We start from the raw sequence: 11,607 nt of genomic DNA, 5'->3' as shown, positions 1-11,607 counted from the left end.
AACAGCCAAGTTGCTGTCCTTTTGTTCTTCAGTCTAGTTGTGGAGGACGTTGCTTCACTGGCCCAAGTTGGCACCATCATTGCGCTCTTCCCGGGCTAGGCAGATCAGTCGCCGGCTTCGGACGGCCGCTTATGGCAGCTGCTGGCCACTCACGCTGGCTGCTAACTACACAGGGTAGCCCATGGAAACACACTGCAGCAGGGGATGCAGCCTACGCTGTTGCCAGCGACTCACGGCAGCCCAGCTCCAGGTTGAGCTGTTCACCATCTTAGCTCTAAAGGGCAGTGTCACACTGGCCCTCATGTGGGATCCGAACTGGGGCCCTGCTGCACAGAGCTGGCGTCCCAAGCCAGCTCTTAACCAATGCTCCGCTCAGCTGGCCCAGGATTTACTCTTAATAACTTTCAAATGTATCATACAGCAGCGTTAGCTATAGTCATCATGTCGTGCATTATCTCCTCAGTACCTGTTTATCCTATAACTGGAAGTTTGTACCTTTTGATCACCTTCATCCATGAAACTTCTTTTTAATCTTTGGGTAAGTTTAAGAAAGTCTTTACTCTAGGACTAGTTTTTAGTTTCACTACTAAAGTGTGACTGTACTGATATCTCTTTTGAATATCCTAGGTATTCAGCAGGCACTTTTCATTCAGGTTGGTCAGAATTCAGACACCTTCCAGTCCTGTGTGAGCTCTGTGAATTGTTCAGCTTACAGATCCTCAGGCATTTTTTTGTCGGACCTTGTTGAGTTTTACCCTCCACCTGCAATCCTTATAATCAGCAATGGATTCAGTGAGAACACTGCAAATTTCTTAAGCTCTTTTCTTTGCCTAACTCCCTTCTTGCTGATAATTTGTCTCACAAATTCCAGCCACCTCTGCCTCCCCAAACTCCAGGGTGTCTCCTTAGCCCAGCAAGACCATCATGCTCACCTTGTGTTTTCTTTCTCTTAGGATTCCTATCCTGCACTACGTGTTATCCAGTGTCTGAAGAGCTATTTCTTTCCCAGTTCTCAGTTACTCCATCATGATTAGAAGTGGAAGTCCTGAACTACTTTAAAATATTACAATACACCCAGAGTTATACCCAGTTGAATTTTTTAAATTTCACACATTTTTCAGGGAACTTTTCCTTGCTTTATTCATATATATTGTCCCTTTTTGCTTCATTCTCTTTCTTCCTTCCTTTTTTTTTAGTACTAGAGGGGAGAATCTTAAATCAATATTGGAAATGGTATATATTGTAGCATTTTATTTTATTTTTAATTAGGGGAGGGAACAGCATTGGAGAATCACGGAAGGGGAACAGACAAGTTGCTGTCCTTTTGTTCTTCAGTCTACTTGTGGAGGATGTTGCTTCATTGGCCCATGTTGGTATTGAGATCATTGCGCTCTTCCCGGCTGAGGCAGATCGGTCTCCGGCAGTTAGACAGCCGCTCACGGCAGCTCTTGGCCGCTCACACTAGCTGCCGGCCATTCACGCTGGCTGCCAGCCACTCACGGTAGCTTACGGCAGCCCACTGCAGCCCCACTGCAGCCTACGCCATCGCCATCGCCGGCGACTCACAGCAGCCCATCTCCAGGTCGAGCTATTGTTCACCATCTTAGCTGTAGAGGGCGTGGTGTCACTGGCCCATGTGGGACCCGAACTGGCAGCCCTGCTGCTCAGAGCTCGCGTTCCCAAGCCAACTCTTCACCAACGAGCCACTCGGCTGGCCCTTGTGAGAATTTTAATATTCTTTTTAAGGTAATCTGTTAAAAGGTATCTCTTCCCTTTTCCCATTTTTTCCTTCTATTCTTGGGCCCAGGTCCCAGCCTTACGTTGATCGTTTACAAAGGTTTGACCCTCGAATCTCAAAACAGTAAGGAGAATTGAAACATGAAGCTCTTGGGTAGCTTATATTTTGTCCTTATTAACTGCCTGCTTGGCCACTGTGCCTCTTTTAGGCTTTGTTCATCTGGACTTGACCAAACTTTGTCCAGTACACAATAAGGTTAAGCAGACAGCATCTAAAGCAGCGGTTCTCAACCTTTCACAGGGGTCGCCTAAGACCATCAGAAAACACAGATTTTCGATGGTCTTAGGAACCGAGACACCGCTCCTCTATCTGTCTCGCCTACATATTCGCCTACAGATACGCCTACATACAAGTAGTACCCGGCAACCCCTGTGAAAGGGTCGTTCGACCCCCAAAGGGGTTGCGACCCACAGGTTGAGAACCACTGATCTAAAGGAAGCTAACAATCTTCTCTGGGTACTATTTTTTTTTTTTTTTAGATTTTTTATTGGGGAATTAGGGGGATAGGAACAGTGCTGGGGAATTGGGGTAAGGGGAATAGACAAGTTGCTGTCGTTTTGTTCTTCAATCTAGTTGTGGAGGATGTCGCTTCACTGGCCCAAGTTGGCACCATCATCGCGCTCTTCTCTGGCGACTCACGCTGGCTGCTGGCTACACACGGTAGCCCATGGCAACCCACTGCCACAGGTGCTGCAGCCCACGCCGTCGCCGGCGACTCCAGGCAGCCCAGCTCCAGGTTGAGCTGTTGTTCAGCATCTCAGCTGTAGAGGGCAGTGTCACTGGCCCTCATATGTGGGATCCGAACCGGGGCCCTCTGGCATCCCAAGCGAGTTCTTAACCGTCATGCCACTCGGCCGGCCCTCTGGGTACTATTAATAGTTAGCCTTGGAGCTCATGAATCTAATGTTTCTTCTCCTAGTCTTTTGAGATGGAAATCTGTTGATTACTATATGCAAACGAGTGCTAAAATTAGCTCAGCAAGACTTTGAACCTGGCTATTCAAAGATCACCAAGTGTGTCTGCTTACATTGTTTTGGACAGTTATCTAATGAGCACACTGCACTGAATTTGTGCAGTTGAAAAATCATTGCTAAATTGAACACCCCTCACAAGGGCATTTCAGAATGGATCAAACCTGATTTATAAAAAATTGAAACTATAGATTGTGTGTTTGGGAGTAAAGTGACATTCTTTCCCACCCTTTCAACCTTTTACTCATCCTTTGTGCAGGACTTATTTTTTCAGCGTCAGGGCTGGGCCTGAACAGTCTGCCCTTGAGGCCATGAGCCCTGATGGAGCCTAAGTTGTCAGTGCCAGTCACAGACCTGTCAGAGCTATTGGCCCTCCCTACAGCTGCTGGGGCCCTGCTTGCTGGTGGAGAGTTTTGTGCTCAGAATTAACTGACACACTAATGTAAAGTGGAGGAGTTGGTAGACAAAATAGAAGAAACCTGGATTCCTTAATGATACTTGTCATAAAAGGTGTGACACGATTTCAACCCGGCTGCACATTCACCGGTCAGTTTTGCAGCTGACTCCAAACCACACTTAGTGCTACTGGCTTATCCCTATTATTTGCTTATATCTGTGGGTGTTCCCTTCCATGGTGTTTTATTTGACTCCCCATTTTGCTTGTTAGCTTCTTCAAGCTCTAAGGGCTTTAGAAACCTGTCAGGGTGCTGAGAACAGTGCTGGGTGTACTGTAATGGCCTAACTCTAATCTGATGGTGTGACCTTGATGAGAGATTCCTTTCCTTTTTGGTTGGGCCTGAGTGTTACTAAATTAGTCCACAAGCATGTCGAATGTTTACTGTTTCTTAGGACTCTGTTAGGTGTTGTGGAAAATCTATAATGTAACACTGGGGCTCTTCAGGGTGCTGAAAATCAAGCTGCAACACAGTTTCAGCGAGAAAATCAATAGTAGTAGCATGTTTGTTCCTCCAGGTGAAGGCCTACCACTCTGCCTGTCTGCACCTACTAAGTACAAACCTTAGCAGTGTGTTCTTTCCTCCCCAGGAAACCCCTCATTGTAAGCCTGTAGAGGTCAGGTCTCTTCCAGAAAGTCGGGGAGGGGAGCATTTGCTCATTTGTGGCAGAGAGTGGAATTTCAGGTCCTAAAAAGCAATTATTCATGGAGTCATGTTAAAATGAAAGAGCTAATAAAAGCAGCTATGGTTATTAAGCACTTTCTGTGTGTCAAGCAGTATGCTTGGCACTTTATATTCATTGCCTTATTTAATCCCCACAACCAGCTCTGTATGATGAACATCATTATTATTCCCATTTTACAGATGAGGAAAGTGAGGCTCACTTAACCCCCCCGCCCCCCATGTTAACTTGAAAATTACTAGGTATTGGTCAACACTTTTGAAGGGCCCAGGCACAACTAGACCCAGTAGTGACCCATCAAGGTCTTTACTTGGAGAACATCTTTGCAGCGCTTTCGTTTAGCTTTAGCGAGTCCTGAATTTGAAAGAATAAATATGGATTGTGGAGGCAGAAAAATTGGCTTTTTGCTTCTCTATCATCAGAATTCCCTTCCAAGTTGTCCAACACCCAGCTACCACCTAACTTAGTTGTGAGAATGCCACTGAGAGGCTATCCTTAGAGTGGTGAAATTGTAGACTAGGGACAAACTTTTATTGCTTCTGGGAGAAAAGAGGGTTGTTCCTCATTGGGAGACACATAACCATTTCTGGGAAGGTCTGATTTGGGAAAAGTAGATGAAAGATGGGAGACTAGGTTAGGTCCCTTCAGAGAAAATGAAAGATCAGACCTCTGATTTCTCTTTAGTCTCTTGCCAAAATTTAGAGAGCATTTCAGCCCTATAACAAATCCAGAGATAGGAGTTAGGCAATGCCTTGAGTAGGTCATTTCCATTAGATAGGAAAAGGTATCTTACTTTGAGTTTGAGGAAGTTTACTGGATAGTAGAAGGAAAACGGTTTCAGTCTTCCTGGCTGAGAAATGGCGTATTTGACTTACATTGTTCCTCCACGGGTGATGAGAGGAAGACCTCAGCCTGCATTCACCATAAAAATTGCCTGTGGCTACTTGGACCTTCCTCTCCTCTTCTCTCTAGCAGTCCCATTTGCCAATTGCCATTATTGAAGGCCTGCCTAATCTGTGCTCAGCACTATTTCTTTTAGAGATAGGACATTATGCTAGAGCAATGAACAGTTTAGCGGGGTGGCATGGACAGCAAACCTGACTGTTCAGACCTTCTTGGTTCTGTGGGCACCAGGATAGGTTTGTCCCAAATCTGGAACCATAGTGAGGGATGAACTTCATTTCAACAACTTGCCATGGAACAGACTCTTGCATTATTTCTCCACCATCAGCTTGCAGAATAAGCAGTGCCAGGTCAGCTCCCTCTAACTGATGGGAGAGGGAAGCAAAGGCAATGCCCAGACTTAACGCCTGGTGATGCTCTTGTTTGTAGCTTCAGAGCTTGATCTCTCAAGCTGTCCTTTCCTGCTTTGTGGAAGAAATGGGGCTAAAAAAAAAAATCATAATCTCTAACTAGAGAATATGTATGTAAAATAGAGCAAATGACCAGAGTCTAGTGGGAGAGAGAGATAAAAATTACCATGAAAAACCCTCTAAAATGCCTTCATCTTCTTTCCTCCTTTAAACAGCTTTATGTGTTTCAAATTATCCAGAGATTAAAGACCTTTGAATGTCAAGCTTCTAAGTGGGTATTAAGTAATTAAAATAGCAACCCAAACCAAATTTTGCTGATGAGTTTGGAGTAGTCTATAAAGTTTGGTTGGTGGTTTATGCCAATCACAACAGGGCTGAGCAGAGTCTTCAGCTGCTGGTGGTGGAAATTGACAAGCCCTGGAGCCCTGAGGACCTGGTAGTCATTAAAGTTCAAATATCAAGCCAGCCTTCATCAGGTTGCCTTCCCTGCTCTCCACAGATCATGCTTCCCACTTCTTAGGAGTGGATTTGAATTCCTTGAATGTTTCTGAGAGATCAAGTTTAGCCTGTAAACTCAGGAACATGTCCCAGATTAAACTAGCCTGCCAGTATAGGAAGAGCACTGTATTAGGAGTGAGAAAACTGTTTTCCAATCCCAGCTTTGTGTCTTTGGGCAATTGACAATCTTTCTGGACATCTGTTTCTTCATCTGTAAAATGAGGGCCATGTATTAGGTAGGTGATTTCAAAGCTTCCTTGCAGAACTATATTATTTCTATAGTTCTATCCCTATGGTAACACTCGGCAAAAAGAGGTATGGTTGCCTTCCATGTCATTATCCTCCAATATTAGTGATCACTCAAGACCTTCCTGGCCACCATTTAACCACTGATTCGTCTTATTTGAATACATCAAATACTCTCTCTTTCCATTTTCCTTCTTTGTTTCTATCTCAGTAGCCTTCATTCATTTGGCACCTTCTATTGGTTAGATGCCATCCTATTGTATATCATTTACTTCATATATTACCTCTAATCTCTATAATACTGTAAGAAAATATGATGATGATGACTATTTTACAGATAAAGAAACTAAAGCTCAGACAGGTCAAGGTCATATAACTAGTAAGTGTTGGTGCCAAAATTTGAACCCATAGCCTCTGATTCCATAGCCTCTTTCCATTACATCTCACTGCAATCTTGTTACATTCCATGTTTATTTCCTATTCTATTAGATGTCTCAGTGAGTTTCTCTATTGGGATCTTGTGGTTTCATCCTCATTTGGCAGGTTGGCAGAAAAGGCCATACATGTTGTCCGGGCCTTAAATACCCTCCCCAAATAGGTTATACTGTAGCTAACAGTTCAAACTGAGAAGGTAACAAACACAAGCTTGCTGTCAGGTCACATCCTATTACTTAGTTTTCCCCTAATTCTCAATATACTGGGAATTCAATTCAACAGATTTAAGACCAAGCAATTTTTCAGACACAAGGCAAAGCCCTCTGATATCAAGGTTGGATAGCCATTGGTAGGAACTTTTCCAACTTGACCGTTCTCCTTTGGTGCTGTCTTCAGGTTGCAAGTTATTTCCCATTTCAAAGGCTCTGTTTAAAAAAAAAGGGGGCACAGGCTACTGAATAGCCTGTGGGGGAATGCCCATTGTGTGTACTAAGGGGAGGGTATGCGTGTGTCTGAAACCTCATCAGCAATTTTGAAGTTTGTGTGCTGGGATCTCTCTCCTTCCTGATCCTGATGTGGCCAAGAGCCTCATGACCTGTATGATGCAAGGCCGGCCTCTGTGGATATCTCTGCTCAGTTTTTCTTTAGCACTACCAAGATTGTTAAGGTCGGCAGTGGGTACTGGGCATTCTCTGACTTCTGACTGATACAATGTCAGTTACACTCAGTATAGTGGGTTCATTAAGGGAAGCCTGCTTTCACACTGAATAGGGAAATTAAGTCTCCTCCTCACTAGAATTTGCTATAGGCTGACTGAAGACATACAAGGCCCTAGCTCCAGGCTTATGGTTAAAACTATCTGGAGATAAGCAGAACTAACAAATGCCTGTTGTCATCAAAAAGAAACTTTCATCAGAAAGTGAGTAACCATTTACTGATTGTTTATTATGTGCCAGACATTGGACAATCATCTCATTTCACCCTCACATCAGCTTTATGAGGTGGATAGTGTTATCCCCATTTTACAGATAAGAAAATTGAGGTTCAGAGAGATTAAGTAATGTGTATATGTTTACACATTAGTGGTCGATGGAACTGAAATCCAGGTCTCTCTTACCTCAAGACCTATGTCAGGCCCTTCCTCTCCAGAGACCTCAGGGGAGGGGTTTAGGCTCCCCTCTTCCCCCCAGTTTGTTCTTCCCTAAACTAAGGCTATTTGGGTCTTCCACTTAAATCCAGAAGATGGTCCTTTGTGGTGAAGAATCATTTATGTACATAGGATCTTTGAGATAGTTAGAAATAGGTAGGTACTTCCTGGGCTGTGAAAACAGTTACTCTTGAGCCCCAGGAGCTGTCCAGGTAGCTGTGTAGCCATTGGGATGACATGTTTCCATCACTTGTATGTTACTTTCAGGAACTCAAAATTTTGATTCCCATGTCATTTTTTTTTAAAGGATTAATTTTTTTTTAAGATTTTTTAATTGGGGAATTGGGGGATGGGAACAGCGCTGGGGAATTGGGGGAAGGGGAACAGACAAGTTGCTGTCCTTTTGTTCTTCAGTCTAGTTGTGGAGGATGTTGCTTCACTGGCCCAAATTGGCACCATCATTGCGCTCTTCCCCGGCGAGGCAGATCAGTCGCCGGCTTCTAGACAGCTGCTCACGCTGGCTGCTGGCTACACATGGTAGCTCATGGCAACCCACTGCAGCCTACGCCGGTCACCGGCGATTCACAGAGCCCAGCTCCAGGTCGAGCTGTTGTTCAGCATCTTAGCTGTAGAGGGCAGTGTCACTAGCCCTCGTGTGGGATCCAAACCGGGGCCCTCTGGCGTCCCAAGCCAGCTCTTAACCAACGTGCCACTCGGCCAGCCCTGATTCCCATGTCATTTTAAGAAGGTGAATTCAAGCTCCATTTTATAGAGAGAAGGGCTGAGGCTAAGCAAGGTTAGGTGAATTGTCTGAGATCCCATAGTAAGAGTGGGACTCCCAGTTCAGTTCTGTCAGGCCCCTTGCCAGGACACAGGTTCCTGTCTATTGAGGGTCATAGGTGGAGATGTAAGGACTACTTAGAGAACATGTGGCTTATAGGTGATTTACTGACTTTGGAGCTACCTTGAGCTGAGGTGATAGGCGTGGTTCTGGGAGGCCCATACATAAACCCAACAGCTGATGAACGAAGGTGGGCTTCTACTTGGGAGATAGACTTACTTATGGATTAGGGAGGGAATCTCAGCCAAGGAGCAGCCCTGAAGCCAGAGACTGAGGCTGCAAATTATAGTAAAACCTAAGGCCTTCAGGCACAAGGGTTCTTGGAGGTTGCCCTCTGACTAAGTGATGCCCTTGCCACATCCCAGTCCAGTGTTGAGTGTGAGGTGCAAATGGAGCATGTTCCTAAAGTTTGAAACTACAGAAAGCGAAGTCCCAGACTAGGAAAGTACCCCTAGTGATCCAAAGCCCCAAGTGGGCTGGAGCCCAGATTTGAGCTGAGAATGTCTTGTTCTCTTGGGAATTTAAGAGAAGTGATGAGGGCAGGAGATGGCAGAGGCTGGGCAAACTAAAGGGCAACTTTCCTGTGGGTAAAAGAGGGCAAGAGGAAGTAAGGTCTGGACAAGAGGAGAGCTGAGATGATGCATGAAGTCCGTCAAGGCCTCTGGTTTCCTTCCAAGTTGCTGACAGCTCGGGGGCCTTCTTTGCTTTCACCTCTCTGTGAGAAACTGAACTAAGCTGTTCTGGCAAAAGCCAACTTTACTGGGAAAGGAAAATTCCCTGTTCTGAGTGAGATTTTAGACCTCCCACTCTGCCCTAGCAAGAAGCCAAAGCCCAGGTGATCAAGGCAGCCTTGCCTGAGGCCTGAGGCTCTCAGGATGTAGCATCTCTTGATGCGCTCCACCTTCTTCTCAGAAATTGGCTTAGCATGGCGTTTGTCTTGGTACCTGACACCCCTCAGGGAAGGCTGAGCCCAAGTTGCTGGGTCCTGGGCATTGTTGGATGCTGCTCATTGTTCAGGGTTTGGGAAAGCATTTATTATTCTATTCTGCCTGGTTCCTGGGGGCTGGTTCCATCTTGGAGGAATTTTGCCTTTTTCCGGGCTTGAGCCGTTCACTTCTGAGCCAAGACCTTGGCTGTAGATATTCCAGTCACAAGCATAGCCCATGTGCATGAGACGGCCAGCTTACTTTGCGGGTGACTGCCATTGCTGGGTACTCGTCCTCCTGCTGACAGAGCTGACAAATGGAATTAGAAGCAAAGGAGCCAGCTCATACTGGGGTCTGGGATACATAGCCAGGCAAAGTCACTGTGAGGAGCTGGGTACCTGGAGGTAATGAGCCTGAGCTTGGACCACACCTTTGCCCTAGCTGCCCCTTTCCCCCAAACTCAGAGACACAAGCCTTCCCAGTGTTCTCCATCCGTACTCTCGCCTCAGGAATTCTGGGTAGGCAGGCAGAAGTGTGTTTGCTACCAAGTAAAGTTTGCCCTGGTACAAGACTGAACTGATGGGGAAAACAGCCCAGAGGCACTTTTGCACTCCTCAGGAGTCCATTCCCATCTAGCTTATTCCCTTCACCCCTGTCTGCTGTTGGAGCTAAGCCTCCCTCATCACTCACTCATTCCTCCCAAGCTCCCTACTGAGCTAGGAGCTCTCCATGACCTCATAGACTTCACTCCCTGGTCAGATCAACTTGCAAAATAGCTATCACCCAGATTACCAGAGTGAACAGTCATTCTCTCCCTTGGCCTCTCCTTTCTGCCTGGCTCGTTTCTTCGAACTTGATGTAGTGCCTTTTCCTAATTGTCCTTGCCTCTAATTCATGGTTGTATAAACTGAGGTTATATCAGGACTGGCTATGGTAGTCCTTTCCTTTTGGAACCACAGAAATCCAAGGTTCCTAGAGTCAGTGGAGGTTTGAATCCCCATCCTAGAAAGTCAGAGAGAGGCGTGGTGGGGGAGAGACCCTCCTCATCAGAACAAATGATGAGGTTACCTCTAGTTTAGTCTAGAAAGTGTCCTGAACACCCCAAGGCTGGGATTTCCAAAAGTTCGATCCAGGTAATGGATAGGAAGACTGAGTTGGCATTGAGAGACGGAAACAAGTGGCAGATGGTGCTGAGGGACATCCCAGGACTGAAGAAATGCAGCTCCCAGAAAAGGAAAGTCTTATTCAGCAGCTGTGACAGCCTGGCCAGAGAAAGCTGCAGGGTATGGCCGAGAGCAAATTTATGGTGTGGCGACAGTGGTGAGCTTAGACACTTGCTATTCTGTCACCTCTTCTCATGTGCTTTTACCATACCCAGAGTAAACAGCCTTGTTGGCCAGGCTGGACTGGTCAGGAAAAGTAGGGAACGGAAGAGATTAGAAAGTGGTCCCAGAAGCCTGAGGAATTGCTCTCTGTGGCCAGAGTTTCTTTCTGCGTGATAAGTAGTGAGCAAGGTCTCTTGGGGGTGTTGCCCCAGACTAAATCCAATGCAGGAGGGCAGCAGGTGGGGCATGCACTGGAACCAAGTTACCTAGGGTTTGCATGGCTTAAGCCTGCCTGGTCTCTGACCTCCCCAGGTGCTTGAAGTAGTGCGAGCCAACTATGACACCCTCACGCTGAAGCTGCAGGATGGCCTGGACCAGTATGAGCGCTATTCGGAGCAGCACAAGGAAGCTGCCTTCTTCAAAGAGCTGGTGAGTCTGCCCTGCTTTGGTCTCTGCCTGTGTCTTTTGGGGGCCCTTTCCCAGCCACTGGGTTCTATTGTGCAGGTAAGCATCTTGGGAACAACTACAGTTTGCCAGAGGCAGATAAGATAAGACTTGAGGGGTCTGCTGGGGTTGGTGTGTGACTTCTCTCTCAAAGCAGTCCAGGACCAGGCAGTGAGAGAGAGAGAACATACTCCCCAGGGTACTGGTGCCAGGCCGGGAAGGGTGAGAAGCCTGAGGCAGCATTGCCCACCTCTCTTCTGCAGCCATGGAGACAGCCCTTGCACAGCTCCAGCTGGGCCTGGGGTTTGACGTGTGTTCCCAGTGGCAGCTCTGGCTCATTACTCCTTATCCTGTCCTCAGAGCAACTAATGAGAGTAATTGATTCATCTCCTCCTTATACAGTCACTTCCTAAATTCCTAACTGCTTCCTGGTCTGAGTGCCCTCCCAATCTAGTCCTCCAGTCTTCACTTTTACTCCTTACCCCCGTTCCCACTTTCCAACTCAGCTGCCTGCAGCCCCCATCCT

General features: G+C 46.4%; 1 protein-coding gene across 1 annotated transcript in view; it reads left to right on the top strand.

Annotated features, from left to right (window-relative positions):
• Positions 1-11,607, top strand: part of ARMH3 (armadillo like helical domain containing 3) — a 192,084-nt gene that overhangs the window by 177,892 nt on the left and 2,585 nt on the right. The window contains exon 26 of the mRNA XM_019636282.1: positions 10,950-11,066. Coding sequence (XP_019491827.1) covers positions 10,950-11,066 — 117 coding nt within the window. The remainder of the gene's footprint in view (positions 1-10,949; positions 11,067-11,607) is intronic.

Source organism: Hipposideros armiger, unplaced genomic scaffold (genome assembly GCF_001890085.2).
Source record: "Hipposideros armiger isolate ML-2016 unplaced genomic scaffold, ASM189008v1 scaffold_28, whole genome shotgun sequence".
NCBI classification, from domain to species: Eukaryota; Metazoa; Chordata; class Mammalia; order Chiroptera; family Hipposideridae; genus Hipposideros; species Hipposideros armiger.
The sequence above is the reverse complement of the archived record's forward strand: the minus strand, read 5'-3'. Positions and strand labels throughout refer to the sequence as shown.